Genomic DNA, 18,564 nt, shown 5'->3' with positions numbered 1-18,564 from the left:
GGAGTTTCTAGCTTTAGTCATCATTCCTTCCAAAGAAATCCCAGGGCTGATCTCCTTCAGAATGGACTGGTTGGATCTCCTTGCAGTCCAAGGGACTCTCAAGAGTCTTCTCCAACACCACAGTTCAAAAGCATCAATTCTTTGGCACTCAGCTTTCTTCACAGTCCAACTCTCACATCCATACATGACCACTGGAAAAACCATAGCCTTGACTAGATGGACCTTTGTTGGCAAAGTAATGTCTGTGCTTTTGAATATGCTATCTAGGTTGGTCATAACTTTCCTTCCAAGGAGTAAGTGACTTTAATTTCATGGCTGCAGTCACCATCTGCTGTGATTTTGGAGCCCCTAAAAATAAAGTCTGACACTGTTTCCACTGTTTCCCCATCTATTTCCCATGAAGTGATGGGACCGGATGCCATGATCTTCGTTTTCTGAATATTGAGCTTTAAGCCAACTTTTTCACTCTCCACTTTCACTTTCATCAAGAGACTTTGTAGTTCCTCTTCACCTTCTGCCATAAGGGTGGTTCATCTGCATATCTGAGATTATTGATATTTCTCCCAGCAATCTTGATTCCAGCTTGTGCTTCTTCCAGCCCAGCATTTCTCATGATGTACTCTGCATATAAGTTAAATAAGCAGGGTGACAATATACAGCCTTGACTTACTCCTTTTCCTATTTGGAACCAGTTTGTTGTTCCATGTCCAGTTCTAACTGTTGCTTCTTGACACGCATACAGATTTCTCAAAAGGCAGATCATTAAAGACATTAATGGTGGCAAAATGGTGGCAAAATTAATGGTGGCAAAATATTTGAGCCAACCAAAGCACACATTCCCAGCTGAGGTGAAAAAAGGTGAGACTACCTTCTTGTTTCAGTTTTCAGAGTGTATGCAAGTGTCCTTTTCACAATCCTGTATTTTTTGCATTTTTTTGGTGATTTTTTAGTGATTTTGCTGTTTGAAATGGTTTCTAAGTGTAGTGCTGAAATGTTATTTATTGTTCCTAAGGGCAAGAAGGCTGTGATATGATTTATGCAGATAATAGATGAATTTCCTTCAGGCATGAGTTACAAGTGCTGCTGGCCATACTCAAAGTTAATGCATAAACTATATATTGAATAGAACGTCTTTAAACAGAAACACACATGAAACCAAAATATGTATTGATTTTCTGATGAAAATGTTGTAACCAGAGCTTGAAGGAACCTAACCCTGTATTTCTCCTAATACATTCAAGATTTTCTAATTCAGTGTTCACAATGACTTTGCAGAACATTACTGTGACTAGTGAGAAGTGACTGTATAGGAAGAAACTACTATTTTTTTTAACTAATAAAAGAAATTGCTTTTGGAGACAACATGGTTTGTCACTACAGAAAAAATATTTCTTTTCTACTCATCTTTGTAAAGAAGACAAACTTTCATAATTGCTATAATTATATATATATGCATATATATAAGTGATGAAATATAGGTAACTATAAGCATGAAATGGAGAAGGCAATGGCACCCCACTCCAGTACTCTTGCCTGGAAAATCCATGGATGGAGGAGCATGGGAGGCTGCAGTCCATGGGGTTGCTAAGAGTCAGACACGACTGAGCGACTGAGCGACTTCACTTTCACTTTTCACTTTCATGCATTGGAGAAGGAAATGGCAACCCACGCCAGTGTTCTTGCCTGGAGAATCCCAGGGACGGGGGAGCCTGGTGGGCTGCCGTCTACGGGGTCGCACAGAGTCGGACACTACTGAAGTGACTTAGCAGCAGCAGCATGAGCATGAAAAAATTCTAAGTGTTGGATCGTGTATTATAAAGATATGAGTGTATATATCATCACTGGCAATTTAGTTGTTTGTGCTTCCTTTGAGAACTGTCTGGCTTTAGAGCTAACCTATTTTGCAGAGTGTGTGTAGGGTGGTAGTGGAAAGTGCTGTAAGCTGACCCTGAGTTGTCTCCTACAACTCCAAGTAGGGAAAATATTCTCGGATATAGAGGAACTGGGAAGTATATCTTGAGGAGAAAGAAATGCCAGGGAAAATAAGTGCAGTTAAGCCCAGAGAAGTACAGCAGAGGCATTCAACTCGTATCTCTTATACTCACAGTGAATACACCAGCTGAGCCTCCCTTTTCAGTGGACCATGTATAGAGCCATCAAAGGCAGAGGCAACTGATCATCTTATTAATAATACAGCTGAATTCCTGGTCTTAAAAATATCATGACACATTTAAAGAACAAAAGCATCATGAAGAATGAAAAGACATAGACAACTTCTACCAGATGAAATAGACCTGATGGAACAAATGTAACAGGAATTCAAAACTAATGGAACAGAAATAGAAAGCTTAATTACTTAGGGAAATAAAGAAAATGGTTGCAAATATAAGGCAAAATAATAAAAATCAGATTGACAGTAGTTTCCCAACAGCAACACTGGATGCAAGAGTATATTAAAGTATTGAAGGAAAAGAATTTTGAGCCCATAATTATTTAAATGTGAGAGTCAAATAAAGATACTTTCAGGTATACAAGGACTAATTTCAGACTTACTGTCCTGACATGAATAATGATAGAACTGGGCAAAATATTAATATGTTATGCAACTGTTGTCAGGATTGAATAGCAACCAGTGGGGTCCTGTGCTCCTGAAAATGAGAACTGAGGATCACTCACTTACTGAGGTCACTTTTCCTGGCTACAGTGCAGAGAGATGAACCCAAGAGTAGAGCAGTGTTATTGTTGAGCTGGGGGTGGGGAATAGGAATTTAGAGCTTCTGATGTAATTGGAATTTGTAGGACAGACTACTGGACAGAAGGATGTTGTGTTTGGAGGTAGGAACAGAAGTCTGCATGCAATTTCCCTCAGGTTCTTAGTCAATTGCTCGGCTCTGCATACACTATCAATATAGTACATACTCCTGATTTAAAAAATCAAATGGAACTGTCTAAAGTGTTTTCTGAAATTTCACAGTGCTGCCCCTTCCTGCATGGTAGTATTGTATAGTGAACTTCAGGGCTACATTACCTACTTTCAAATCCTGGCTCTGCCACTTACTAGCTATGTGAACTTGGGCTATTAATAGTTGCTTAATCATTTTGTACCTTGGTTTCTTCATCTGTAAAATGGGGATAGAGTTATAGAGTTGTTGTGATTACTAAGTAAGTTAATACATGTGAAACAGAACAGTAATTCGTGCATATATGTTAAATGCTAAGCAGATCTGCTGGTCCAGCCACTCAGCAAACACTTTTGGTCAAGAAACTCCTATCTTTCAGTTCAGGAAAATATTCTTCATTTATTTCACTGATGATTTATATCTTCCATTTTCTCTGTTCTCACTTTTGGATATACTTTATTTAGATGTTGGTTTGCCTGGCCTGGTCTTCTAATTTTCTTGTCTTCTCTCTCATATTTATCTTTACTGTCTAGTTTACCCTCTGTGTCTTCAACCCTACTATTGAGTTCTCTTTTTGTTTTCTGAATCTTTGGTTTTTATAGAATTCTTTGTTTGTTTCATGACTGAAATATCTATTTGGCGATGTTAGTAATAGTTTTACTAAATTTTTATCCATGCATAGTATCTATTTCCTCCAAGATGCTTTTTATTAGTTTGCCTTTTGTTTATTTGGTGTCTATCTTCCATACTAGAAGCTTTCCTTAGATGTTTGGTAATTACTTCTTGGTTCTCTGCTCATGGGTTTCCCCGGTGGTTCACCTGGTAAAGAATGCGCCTGCAATGTGGGAGACCTGGGTTTGATTCCTGAGTTGGGAAGATCCTCTGGAGGAGAGCATGGTAACCCACTCTAGTATTCTTGCCTGGAGAATCCCCATGGACAGAGGAGCCTGGTGGGCTACAGTCCATGATGTTGCAAAGAGTTGGACATGACTGAGCAACTAAGCATTCCTGCTCATAATTAAGAGATGAGGCTCAGAGCCTGTGTGTGAGGCTTATTTATTTGGAGCTTCACTGGAGGGATCTAAGCATGTCTTTTTTTTTTTTGTAGAAGCCCTTGTGTCAGTATTTTAGTCTTTCCTTATAAGCTGGTCACATTCCCCAGAGGAAGTTCCCCAAATTGCCCATCTGGGCTAGTACCTGTGGTGTTGGAGTAAATAGGGCAATTGGCTTGGACATCCATGTTAATCCTTCACTGTGTATGGTCACTGAACTATGTTGTTGGTCAAGGACTTTCTCTTTTACCCTTTCAAGTGAATAAATTTCTAGCTTCCTCCTGAAGTAAGGGAGTAAGGGAGGGGCAGTTATTCAGTAATGGGGTGTGGAGGAGGATCCTGCCTGGAGTTTATGTGCTTCTCAAAAAGTTCTGCCCCAATCTTCCTTTGCTGCTTTAGGATTTGTTCAGCTTTCTGCTAAGTCAGAGACCACTTGTCCATCTTCTCTTGAGCTTTGAAAGTTCATTTCTTGTGTTACTTTTTCTGTTCTCCTTGTTCTTGTGGGTTTATTTTTATTTTTTAAATCTCTTTAATTTGATTTTAGTGAAGCTTTTTGAGGAAGCAAGATTCAATGTGCACATTCAATCTTAACCTTGAAGTCATTCAGTCTCATCTGAAATTTCACCTGAAGGACCTTCCCTTCCTACTGCCACTCCCAGCCCCCATGGTAGGTCTCTTGTGGGTGTTCATAGTACCATGTACTTCTTTTATCCCTATCTAGTTAGGTTGCTGTTACTTACATTATTTGTCTTTCTTACTGAATTCAGTGCTCTGAAGCAAAGGCTGTTGCAGCTCTCCCCAGTCCTAATAAAGAGCCTGACCTACTGTAGATATAATTAATTTCTCAAATGAACAAACTATTTCTGATGTTGAACAGCAAATTATACTGGAAAAGGGGTATGACTAATTCCTATTTTACTTGATTTTACAATTTTAAGTCCTGAAGAACTTAAGTTCTCAATGTTAGTTTGGTAAATACATTAAAAGACATGGTCTTTTAGAAAATCAGCTCTTATTAGTTTGAATTACTAGAATTACTTGTTTGTTTGATTTGATTCACAAGTATTATCAAGGAAATGAATACATTAGTACCTTCAACCATCCTCCACTAATTCCATATGTAATTCTTTCTTTCAGTTAATGTACACTAATTATAGGGCATTCTATACAATAGAATGCTCTGGTGTTGTAGAATCTGCTCTCTTGAATATTAAATATTCTTTTGCTTCTTGCCAACTGTACAGCTGTAGAAGTTAAATGTCAACTTTAAAAGGCAATGAATAAAAATGAGTTTGCTCAATGGACCAAAATAATGTGCCTTTAACTTATAAAATAAAAGCTATAATCATAATGTAAATTTAAACTTCAGGTTACCTTGATGGAAAAAAATCAGAATACAGATATAGCTTTGTTATTAAGGAGACATTAGTTAGATGCATTTATCTTAATTTTAGATAACGTTCATTATGTTGTGATAGCATTTGACAGTCTGTTTCTTTTCTTGCAACTCAAAAGCAGTAGCCCACCTACTTTATTTTGAGCCAATGTGAAGAAGACACAACACCTCTCTTCCTTAAACTGGCAGCAAACATCTCAGTGGAACATTTTGAAAATCAGAACAACCAGAATGTTTGACATCACTGGATTTATCACTCCTGACCTTAACTAGAGAAAAGGGCTTGGTGAATAATTCCTTCCACACATCCAGATGGAGATATGTTTTTGACAACTGCAATATATAGAATGGTCAGGTTGAGACCAAAAGTGATATTGATGACTTACACTTTAAAAATGAGATTGATATGCCTTGAGGCTGGAGTGAGCTTGTCCAGAACTAGCGTTATTGCTTCTCTAGAGAGTTGATTGCATTTCCATAGTGAATAACCAAGGAATTGGCATTGGCCAGTGATGGAAGGGGTGAGAGTCAAGAAGGCTCAAAGATGTCAACAGTGGTCTTATGGTCTCAAATGGATACAGTTGCATGTTTAGGGGTCTCTAACATACATTACTTTTACTATATGGATAGAGAGACTAAAGGTCTAGAAAAATAATGAGGCACATTTCTTTTAAGGCACATAGGAAAAGTGGATAGAAACATGAAGCTGTAATAAGTTACTTTCTTTGCCCTTCTACCTGGTTCTTAAGACTCCTCAAGGAGCTTTCACTTAATTTGAAAGTACTTTTTATAAGGGATGAAAAACTCACTGTCAGAAGGCTCCTGGATATCTATTATCTAATACAAAATCATTTTATGATTTGTCCACAGAACCAGACAGTTGTAGCTGATTTATTCTAAGAAGTAAGGTTTTTCATGTGCAGTATAATGTCTTGACTGTGTCTGTGACCATTAAACAAACGAAAAAGCAGAAACCAAATTGACAGAACAAACAACCACAAAAACTATATAAAGCAAATCCAATTTTTAGAGATGTGGTATAAATATAATTTTAAGATCTTATTTCTCAGAAGCCTTTATTTAAATATAGGTACATAACCATATATGGTCCTGGGGTAATGGTTCACAGGAGAAGTTTTTTTTTTTTTTTTTTTTTAATAGGAAAAAGCCAATTCTAACATAGCATATTTGCTGGGTGAAAAGCAGATCCACGGGCTTCTGGGTTAGTTTGAGGGCAGCCCAGAAGTATTAATCACCTACTAGAGGGTGGAGAAGAAGCAAGGTAGGTCTCTTACAAGGTCAGCTCTAACTAATGTGTCCTGTCATTTTTGCCAAATTTCATTGCCTTCTGGTGGTAGTGATTAGTGTTTATTGTTGAAATTTTATGATAAATGTGTCTTGTTTCCAGAATTGTCCAAACATTTATGTGATCCACCTGACTGGAGAAGAAAGAAATCAGTAGTGTTTTAGATCACTGGGTAGCTTTTTCTCCATAGTGTAGTTTTTAAGAAAGGGCGTGGTATAGGAAAATAGGAGACATGGATTCTACTTTCAAACATGTGTTAAACCTACTATGTGACCTTGTGGTGGCTAATAACCGTCTCTGGGCTCCAGTTGTTTCCATCTGGAAAATGAAAGGATTGAACCAAATGATCTGTAAAGTCCTTTCCTGCTCTAAAATTTTGTTTCTAAAGGAGAAAGGCATCTGTAGCTGCATAAATGGACAAGTTAAATGAGGCCAAAAAGTAGTTCAGTTAAGCTTTCATTATTGCCATACAGCACTTACCCATATGTGTGCAGTGATTACCTCACAGTAGTAGTAGCAAGCTTAGGCCGCAGTTTAAACTTCCAATTCACTCTTCTCACTGGGGCATTTAACATCTGTAAAACCTTTGGCACTCTTCAGAGGGAAGGGATTGAATATGAAGAGCAAGAGGGTCTTTTTTCCGCCTCAAAGTGTAAGGCATTTACTTTCTTTTTTTTTTTTTTAATTTAATTTTATTTTTTAAACTTTACAGTATTGTGTTAGTTTTGCCAAATATCGAAATGAATCCACCACAGGTATACATGTGTTCCCCATCCTGAACCTTCCTCCCTCCTCCCTCCCCATACCATCCCTCTGGGCCGTCCCGGTGCACTAGCCCCAAGCATCCAGTATCGTGCATCGAACCTGGACTGGCAACTCGTTTCATATATGATATTATACATGCTTCAGTGCCATTCTCCCAAATCTTCCCACCCCCTCCCTCTCCAACAGAGTCCATAAGACTGTTCTATACATCAGTGTCTCTTTTGCTGTCTCGTACACAGGGTTATTGTTACCATCTTTCTAAATTCCATATATATGCGTTAGTATACTGTATTGGTGTTTTTCTTTCTGGCTTACTTCACTCTGTATAATAGGCTCCAGTTTCATCCACCTCATTAGAACTGATTCAAATGTATTCTTTTTAATGGCTGAGTAATACTCCATTGTGTATATGTACCACAGCTTTCTTATCCATTCATTTGCTGATGGACATCTAGGTTGCTTCCATGTCCTGGCTATTATAAACAGTGCTGTGATGAACATTGGGGTACACGTGTCTCTTTCAATTCTGGTTTCCTCAGTGTGTATGCCCAGTAGTGGGATTGCTGGATCATAAGGTAGTTTTATTTCCAGTTTTTTAAGGAATCTCCACACTGTTCTCCATAGTGGCTGTACTAGTTTGCATTCCCACCAACAGTGTAAGACGGTTCCCTTTTCTCCACACCCTCTCCAGCATTTATTGCTTGTAGACTTTTGGATCGCAGCCATTCTGACTGGCATGAAATGGTACCTCATAGTGGTTTTGATTTGCATTTCTCCGATAATGAGTGATGTTGAGCATCTTTTCATGTGTTTGTGAGCCATCTATATGTCTTCTTTGGAGAAATGTCTATTTACTTTCTTTTCCTACTCTGGCACTTGGATTATGGCTTGTCTCTTGGTAAAATACCACCAAGTTGTTGAACATTTCTCTACAAGAAAAAAAGTTTAAAATTGCCAGATGGTGATGGTGATGAGGATAACAACAAAGAAAATGTAGAGAGGAGAGTTGTGTGGTGAAATGATAATGGAATGAGAGGGAGACAGATCTGAATTAAATTCTTTTATCTTCTAAATTAAAAAAATTATTTTAAATTGGAGGATAATTGCTTACAGTGTTGTGTTGCTTTCTGCCATACAACAATGTGAATCAGCCATAAGTGTATATATGTACCCTCCCTTCTGAACCTTCCTCCCACCTTCCACCCCATTCCAGCACTCTATGTTGTCACAGAGCACAGAGCTGAGCTCCCTGTGCTGTACAGCAACTTCCCATTGGCTATCTACTTTGTATATGGTAATGTATATGTTTCAATGTTACTCTCTCAATTTGTCCCACCCTCTCCTTATCTTTGTCCATAGTTCATCAGGCACTCTGTCTATCAGATATAGTCCCTTAAATCTATTTCTCACTTCCACTGTATAATCATGTGGGATTTGATTTAGGTCAAATACCTGAATAGTCTAGTGGTTTTCCCTACTTTCTTCAATTTAAGTCTGAATTTGGCAATAAGGTGTTCATGATCTGAGCCACAGTCAGCTCCTGGTCTTGTTTTTGCTGACTGTATAGAGCTTCTCCATCTTTGGCTACAAAGAATATAAAAAATCTGATTTCGGTGTTGACCATCTGGTGATGTCCACGTGTAGAGTCTTCTCTTGTGTTGTTGGAAGAGGGTGTTTGCTATGACCAGTGCATTCTCTTGGCAAAACTCTATTAGCCTTTGCCCTGCTTCATTCTGTACTCCAAGTCCAAATTTGCCTGTTACTCCAGGTGTTTCTTGACTTCCTACTTTTGCTTTCCAGTGATAACAAACAGTAATATTCTGTGTCTTGATGGTCTGGATAACCACAGTGGTGTGGTCACTCACATAGAGACAGATATCCTGGAGGGTGAAGTCAAGTGACCTCAGAAAGCCTTATTACCAATGATGCTAGTGGAGGTGTTGGAATTCCAGCTGAGCTATTTAAAATACTAAAAGATGATGATGTTAAAGTGTTGCACTCAATATGTCAGCAAGTTTGAAAAACCCAGCCGTGGCCACAGGACTGGAAAATGTCAGTGTTTTCATCCCAGTTCCAAAGAAGGAAAGTGCTAAAGAATGTTCAAACTACTGGACAGCACCTACTTCCTATGCTAGTGGTTATACTCAGAATCCTTCAAGCTAGGCTTCAGCAGTACATGAACCAAGAACTTCCAGATGTACAAGCTGGATTTAGAAAATGCAGAGAACTAGAGAGCAAATTGCCTACATTCACTGGCTCATAGAGAAAGCAAGCAAATTACAGAAAAAAACATCTATACCTTTTTCATTCACTATGTGAGAGCCTTTGACTGTGTGGATCACAATAAACTGGAAAATTCTGAAAGAGATGGAAATACTAGACAATCTTACCTGTCTTCTAAGAAACCTGTATGCTGGTCAGGAAGCAAGTTAGAACCTTACATGGAACAACTGACTGATTCAAAATTGGGAAAGGAGTACAACAAGGTTGCATATTGTCACCCTATTTATTTAACATATATGCAGAGTACATTATGTGAAATGCTGGGATAGATGAGTTACAAGCTGGAATCAAGATTGCTGGGAGAAATATATATATATGATACCACTCTAATGGCAGAAAGCGAAGAGGAACTGAACAGCCTCTTGATGAGGGTGAAGGAGGAGAGTGAAAAAGTTGGCTTAAAACTCAATATTCAAAACACTAAGATCATGGCATCTGGTTGCATCACTTTATGGCAAATAGAAGGGAAAAAACTGGAAACAGTCATTGATTTTCACTTCCTGGTCTCCAAAATCACTACGGATATTGCCTGCAGCCATGAAATTCAAAGACTCTTGCTTCTTGGAAGGAAGGCTATGACAAACCTAGACAGAGTATTAAAAAGCAGAGGCCACTTTGCTGACAAAGGTCCATATAGTCAAAGCTATGCTTTTTCAAGTAGTCATGTACAGATGTGAGAGCTGGACCACAAAGAATTGATGCTTTTGAACTGTGGTGCTGGAGAAGACTCTTGAGAGCCCCTTGGACAGCAAGGAGATGAAACAAGTCAATTCTAAGGGAGATCAACCCTGATTAGTCATTGGAAGGAATGTTGCTGAAGCTGAAGCTCTAATACTTTGGCCACCTGATGCGAAAAGCCTGGAAAAGACTCATTAGAAAAGACCCTGATTCTGGAAAAGGTTGAAGGCAAAAGGAGAAGTGGGTGGTAGAGGTGAGATGGTTGAATAGCATCACTGATTCAGTGGACATGAACTTGGGTAAACTCCAGGAGATGATGAGGGACAGGAAGGCCTGGCATGCTGCAGTCTATGGGGTTGCAAAGAATTGGACACAACTTAATGACTGAACAAAAACAACAAATATTCCATTTATATATATCTCATTTCTTGAGGTGGGCTTCTATTGTTATAAACTTACTTCTTAGAACTGCTTTTGCTGTATCCCATAGGTTTTAGGAAGATCAGTGATATATACTGAAAACTTTTGGAGAACTTACATAGAAGTCATCTACAAAAAGATATGGGTTTCCTCAGTGGTGCAGGTTCAATTCCTGGGTCGAGAAGATCCCCCGGAGGAGGAAATGGCAAGCCACTCTAGTATCCTTGCCTGGAGAATCCCAGGGACAGAGGAGCTTGACAAGCTACAGTCCGTAGAGTCACAAAGAATCACACATGATTGAAGGGACCTGGCATGCATACATGGGTTTTGGGTCATTGTGTTTTCATTGTCTTTTGTTTCTAGGTATTTTTAAATTTCTTTTTTTGATATTTTCAGTGACATCTCGGTTATTTAGAAATGTGCTGTTCAGCCTCCATGTGTTTGTTTTTTTTTAACTGATTTTTTTTTTCCTGTAATTGATATCTAGTCTCATTCCCCAATGACTCAGAGGGTAAAGAATCTGCCTGAAATTCGGGAGACAGGTTTGATCCCTGGGTCAGGAAGATCTCCTGGAGAAGGAAAATGGCACACCACTCTAGTATTCTTCCCTGAAAAATCCCATAGACAGAGGAACCTGACATGCTACAGTCCAAAGAGTTGCAAATAGTCAAGACACAACCGAGGGACTAACCACAGCAGCAAGCACAGAGAGTTGTGGTTAGAAAGTGTGCTTGATATGATTTTAATTTTCTTAAATTTACTGAGGCTTGATTTGTGACCCAAGTAAAGAGCCTCTTGATGAAGGTGAAAGAGGAGAGTGAAAAAGCTGGCTTAAAACTCAACATTCAAAAAACGAAGATCATGGTATCTGGTCCCATCACTTCATGGCAAATAGATGGAGAAAAAATGGAAACAGTTATAGACTTTTTTCCTTGGGCTCCAAATCACTGTGGACAGTGACTTCAGCCATGCAATTAAAAGGCTCTTGCTCCTCGGAAGGAAAGCTATGACAAATCTAGATAGTGTATTAAAAAGCAGATATCATTTTGCCAACAAAGGTCTGTATAGTCAAAATGATGGGTTTTCCATTATTCATGTACGGATGTGAGAGTTGGATCATAAAGAAGGCTGAGCACCAAAGAATTGATGCCTTCCAATTGTGTTTGAGAAGACTTTTGAGAGTCTCTTGGACAGCAAGGAGATCAAACCAGTCAATCCTAAAGGAAATCAACCCTGAATATTCATTGGAAGGACTGTTGCTGAAACTGAAGCTCCAATACTTTGGCCACCTGATGCGAGGAGCCAAAATTGGAAAAGACCTCGATGCTGGGAAAGACAGGGCAGGAGGAGAAGAGGGCAATAGAGGATGAGATGATTAGATGGCATCATTAACTCAATGGACATGAATTTGGGCAAACTCCAGGAGATGGTAAGGGACAGGGAGGCCTGGTGTGCTGCAGTTCATGGGGTCGCAAAGAGTCAGACATGCTGAGTGACTCAACAACAACTAATGTGATTTGGAGAATGTCTCATGTGCACTTGAGAAAAAGCATATTCTGCTGTTTTAGAATGGAATGTCCTGAAGATATCAGTTAAGCCATCTGGTTTAAGGCTTGTGTTTCCTTATTAATTTCCTGTGTGGATGATCTATTCATTGGCAAAAGTGGGGTGATAAAGTCCCTTGCTATTATTGTGTTACTGTTGATTTCCCCTTTTATGTTTGTTAGCATTGTTACCTGGAACACCAGAGGGCACTTTGCCCAAAACTTCGATTACTATACTAGAGTGCATTCTGATAGGCCTGGCCTGGGTCATATGCCCAGGTGTTTGGGGTTTGTCAGGAGGTGAGAGTGGAGAAGAGAATCATCCCATTCATCATACAATCTAATTGGATTGCACTGAATGGGAGAGAGAATGTTATCCAAAAGAAGAATGCTGGACACAGAAACAAAAGGTCCTACAACAAATAAGAAGAATCAACAAATTCTGAATTTGTCAACAATCATCTGAATTCAATTCTTGACTTCCTTTCTTTTGTTAAAAAATTATTTTACCAAAATATAGTTGACTCATAATGTTGTGTTAATTTTTACAGTAGAGCAAAGTGATTCATATATATATATATATATACATATATATATTCAGATGTGTGTGCACTCATCTCACATGCTAGTAAAGTAATGCTCAAAATTCTCCAAGCCAGGCTTCAGCAATACATGAACCGTGAACTTCCAGATGTTCAAGCTGGTTTTAGAAAAGGCAGAGGAACCAGAGATCAAATTGGCAACATCCACTGGATCATTGAAAAAGCAAGAGAGTTCCAGAAAAACATCTATTTCTGCTTTATTGACTATGCCAAAGCCTTTGACTGTGTGGATAACAATAAACTGTGGAAAATTCTGAAAGAGATGGGAATACCAGACCACCTGACCTGCCTCTTGAGAAATTTGTATGCAGGTCAGGAAGCAACAGTTAGAACTGGACATGGAACAACAGACTGGTTCCAAATAGGAAAACGAGTACATCAAGGCTGTATATTGTCACCCTGCTTATTTAACTTCTATGCAGAGTACATCATGAGAAACGCTTGGCTGGTAGAAACACAAGGTGGAATCAAGATTGCCGGGAGAAATATCAATAACCTCAGATATGCAGACGACACCACCCTTATGGCAGAAAAGTGAAGAGGAACTAAAAATCCTCTTGATGAAGGTGAAAGTGGAGAGTGAAAAAGTTGGCTTAAAGCTCAACATTCAGAAAACGAAGATCGTGGCATCCGGTCCCATCACTTCATGGGAAATAGATGGAGAAACAGTGGAAACAGCATCAGACTTTATTTTTTGGGGGCTCCAAAATCACTGCAGATGGTGACTGCAGCCATGAAATTAAAAGACGCTTACTCCTTGGAAGGAAAGTTATGACCAACCTAGATAGCATATTCAAAAGCAGAGACATTACTTTGCCAACAAAGATTCGTCTAGTCAAGGCTATGGTTTTTCCAGTGGTCATGTATGGATGTGAGAGTTGGACTGTGAAGAAGGCTGAACGCTGAAGAATTGATGCTTTTGAACTGTGGTGTTGGAGAAGACTTGAGAGTCCTTTGGACTGCAAGGAGATCCAGCCAGTCCATTCTAAAGGAGATCAGTCCGGGGTGTTCATTGGAAGGAATGATACTAAAGCTGAAACTCCAGGACTTTGGCCACCTCATGTGAAGACCTGACTCATTTGAAAAGACTCTCATGCTGGGAAAGATTGAGGGCAGGAGGAGAAGGGGACGACAGAGGATGAGATGGCTGGATGGCATCACTGATTCGATGGACGTGAGTCTGAGTGAACTCTGGGAGTTGGTGATGGACAGGGAGGCCTGGCATGCTGTGATTCATGGGGTCGTAAACAGTCAGACACGACTGAGCGACTGAACTGAACTGATATACACACATATGTTCTTTTTCATATTCTTTTTCATTATTGAATATAGTTCCCTGTGCTATACTACATTAAGACTTTGTCATTTAATCCATTCTATACATAACAGTCTGCATCTGCTAATCCCAAACTCCAAATCCATCCTTCTCTCTTAGCAAACCACAAATCTGTTTCTCTATGTCTGTGAGTCTGTTTCTGTTTTGTAAATATAAAGTTCACTGTGTGATATTTTAGACTCCAGTTGTAAGTGATATATAGTATTGAGTTGGCTAAAAAGTTTGTTCTAGTTTTTCCATACCATCTTGTGGAAAAATCCGACAAACTTTTTGGCCAACCCGGTATTTCTCTCTTTCTGAGTTACTTCACTTAGTATGATAATCTCTGTGTTCATTCATGTTCCTGCAAATGGCATTTTTTCTTTATTTTTTATGGCTGAGTAATGTTCCATTGTGGAGAAGGCAATGGCACCCCACTCCAGTACTTCTGCCTGGAAAATCCCATGGATGAAGGTGCCTGGTAGCCTGTAGCCCATGGGGTCGCTAAGAGTCGGACATGACTGAACGGCTTCACTTTCACGCATTTGAGAAGGAAATGGCAACCCACTCCAGTGTTCTTGCCTGGAGAATCCCAGGGACAGGGGAGCCTGGTGGGCTGCCGTCTATGGTGTTGCACAGAGTCGGACACGACTGAAGCGACTTAGCAGCAGCAATGTTCCATTGTATACATGTACCACACCTTCTTGATGGACATTTAGGTTGTTGCGAATAGTGTTGCTATGAATGTGCAGGTATATATCTTTTTGTTGATTCTTCTTATTTGTTGTAGGACCTTTTGTTTCTGTGTCCAGCGTTCTTTTGGATAACATTCTCTCTCCCATTCAGTGCAATCCAATTAGATTGTATGATCAATGGGATGATTCTCTTCTCCACTCTCACCTCATCACAAACCCACAAACACCTGGGCATATGACCCAGGCCAGGCCAATCAGAACGCACTCTAGTATAGTAATTGGAGTTTTGGGCAAAGTGCCCTCTGGTGTTCCAGGTAACAAATTATAGAGGGCATCTTGCTGCTAGTGGAGCATGTCTGTAAATGCAACTGAACAGAGGTGTGGGGAAAGAGTTTGATTATATTCTTTTTACCTGTGGTGGTATTTTTCTTTTTTTCCTCTTCATTGAGTTTAAATTACTTATAGCTTAAGAGTAACACTACTAATAGCAAATATTTATATGATGTTTATTACATACCAGGCACCATTTTAAGGGTTTTATATGTACCGACTTATTTACTCACTATGAGTTGATTCCGTCATCATCCACATGCTATGAAAGGGGGAAAATAATAGGTATGGAGAAGTTGAGTAACATGTTCAAGCTGGTAAGTAATAATGAGCCAGAATTTGAACTGAGAAGGTCTTACATCAAAGTTCATGGTCTTAGCTACTCTACTGAGCTGCTTCTCTGAATGATAGATCAACTAGGACTCGGAATATCACTTTCCTTTGCTAACTCAGAGATGATAATTGCTACATTTAGCCTTGAGCACTAAGCTCTTGAAGGAAGTACTGGTGAAAGTGTGGTCACAAGTCTCCAGAGGTGGCTTCCAGCAGTTCCTTCTCTCTCTGTATATGCATGCTCCCATCAAGAGGCAGAGGTTATATCTCTTGTCTGGCCTTATGACTGCCTTTGATCAGTAGAATGTAGCAAAACTGATGTCCTAAGACTTCTGAGTGCAGACTTTAAAGGGACTGGTAGTTGCTGCTTTCTGATTCTTGGACTCTAGCTGACATGCTGTAAGTAACCAAGACACATGGAAGAGAACAAAGGCACTGTATTTGACAGCTCCAGTTGAGCTTCCCAGACAACAGACAAAACCAGCTGCCAGCCATGTGAGTGAGCTATTCAGTGTAGTCAGATACCTAATGACTTTAGCTCTCACTGACATCACATGGAGCAGAAAAACCACCCAGTGGAGCCCATCATCCCACATAATAATCAGAGATAATAGCATATTGTTATTTTAAGCCAGGAACATTTAAGCCACAGCAATAGGTAATTGAAAACAACCGTCATGCCTCTAACTACCATGATTATATGGCTACTCCTACCATTATTTGGCCTATAGGTATAGTTTTGTCATAGCTAATCCATAAGGTATACAAGCAGTTCAAACCTTTGAGACTGATGAGCTAATAAAACAAATGAGTGGTAAAGATTTTCAAAATGTCAATATTGTATAATTTGTATTTCAATCCTGTTTCCTTTTATCTCATGCCCATTAATGATGAGCCTGTATTAATCTTTATAATATTGGAAGTTTATGTAGTTGTCATAAATTTATCGTTATTTATAATTACTTAAAGTAAGTCTTCAGCGGGTCCCAGTGGATAGTACTATACAATGCATCTGTGAGCCACAGAGGTGATTTCACAAGAATATGAACTTTCCAGAATTACAGAAATCTTTGCTACTATCCATATTTAATTTGATCCCATATTTACTGCTTACATAGTTAACTTATTACCCTAACATGTAAGAACAATATATTGCTTTCAAATAGCTTCCAAAAATTATTAGGCCTAAACAAATTTTATTTGTTCCATATATCTGAGTTTATTCTTTCAACATAAACAACAGAAAAATAACTAGTCATTTCTTGTGTATTAGTAGGAGATATACTTTGCTGAAAGTGACAGAAAACCTAACTAGAAGCAACTTAAATAATTAATGAATTTGGTCATCTGGCATGAAATATAAGGAAGTTCAAGACTGATGTGGCACCTAAACAATGCCATCAAGGATACAGGGTCTTTTTGTCTTTCTTCTCTACCAGTTTTGCTAGGTAGCTTTCATCCTCATAGTCTCAAGATAGTTACTATGTCTCCCAACAGCAATCTGTTCTAGAAAGGAAGATTTTGGAAAATGAAGAGGATCTTCATTTTATATATATTGTGATTATATCAATTGATAAATTGTGACATGGCCACCCTTGGCTACAACAGTCTTCAAAGTAGAGAAAGACAAGGGAAGTTGGAATAGGGGTTGAATAAGCCAATCAATTGGACATGGAACAATAGACTGGTTCAAAATGGGGAAAGGAATACACCAAGGCTGTATATTGTCCACACTGCTTATTTAACTTATATGCAGAGTACATCATGTGAAATGCTGGGCTGGATGAAGCACAAGCTGGAATGAAGATTGCCAGGAGAAATATATCAGAAATACCTCAGATATACAGATGACACCACCCTTATAGCAAAAAGTGAAGAGGATTTGAAGAGCCTCTTGATGAAAATGAAAGAGAAGAGTGAAAAAGCTGGCTTAAAACTCAACATTCAAAAAGTGAAGATCATGGCATCCAGTCCCATCATTTCATGGCAATTATTGTGGGGAAACAATAGAAACAGCGACAGACTATATTTTCCTGGGCTCCAAAATCACTGCAGATGGTGACTGCAGCCACGAAATTAAAAGACACTTGCTCCTTGGAAGAAAAGCTATGACCAACCTAGACAGCACATTAAAAAGCAGAGACATTACTTTGCTAACCGAGATCTGTATAGTCTATGGTTTTTCCAGTAGTCATGTATGGATGTGAGAGTTGGACTATAAAGAAAGCTGAGCGCCAAAGAATTTATACTTTTGAACTGTGGTGTTGGAGAAGACTCTTGAGAATCCCTTGGACTGCAAGGAGATCAAACAAGTCAGTCCTAAAGGAAATCAACCCTGAATATTCATTGGAAGGACTGATGCTGAAGCTGAAGTACCAATACTCTGGCTACCTGATGTGAAAAATTGACTCATTGGTAAAGCCCCTGATGCTGGAAAAGATTGAAGGCAGGAGGAGAAGGGGATGACATAGGTGGAGATGGTTGGATAACATCACCGACTCAATGGGCATGAGGTTGAGCAAACTCTAGGAGTTGATTGATGGACAGGGAAGCCTGGCATGCTGCAATCCATGGGTTCGCAAAGAGTCGGAAACAACTGAGTGACTGAACTGAACTAAAGCCACTCTATACCCTACAACATGCTAGGGTGAACATAGTGAAACTTGAGTTCAATCATGAAATAGGAGTTGGAATTGGCTAGACCAACAGGAGCACTCATCTCACACACTAATAAAGTAATGCTCAAAATTCTCCAAGCCAGGCTTCAGCAATATGTGAACCATGAACTTCCAAATTTTCAAGCTGGATTTAGAATAGGCAGAGGAACCAGAGATCAAATTGCCAACATCTGCTGGATCATTGAAAAAGCAAGAGAGTTTCAGAAAAACATCTATTTCTGCTTTATTGATTATGCCAAAACCTTTGACTGTGTGGATCACAATAAA

General features: G+C 39.2%; 1 protein-coding gene across 2 annotated transcripts in view; it reads left to right on the top strand.

Annotated features, from left to right (window-relative positions):
- LOC105003468 (chromosome unknown open reading frame, human C9orf135) overlaps positions 1-18,564 on the top strand; it is a 105,131-nt gene that overhangs the window by 44,359 nt on the left and 42,208 nt on the right. Inside the window, exon 5 of one of the 2 annotated variants that reach the window (XM_010860640.1) lies at positions 743-1,204. The exons of the other annotated variant lie outside the window; for it this stretch is intronic. Within the exon in view, the coding sequence (XP_010858942.1) occupies positions 743-950 (208 nt within the window). The 3' untranslated portion in view covers positions 951-1,204. Of the gene's footprint in view, positions 1-742; positions 1,205-18,564 lie in introns of those variants that run through there. 2 annotated transcript variants of the gene reach the window in all.

Source organism: Bison bison, unplaced genomic scaffold, assembly GCF_000754665.1.
Source record: "Bison bison bison isolate TAMUID 2011002044 unplaced genomic scaffold, Bison_UMD1.0 scf7180017864469, whole genome shotgun sequence".
Classification (NCBI taxonomy): domain Eukaryota; kingdom Metazoa; phylum Chordata; class Mammalia; order Artiodactyla; family Bovidae; genus Bison; species Bison bison.
This window is presented reverse-complemented; position numbering and strand designations above follow the sequence as displayed.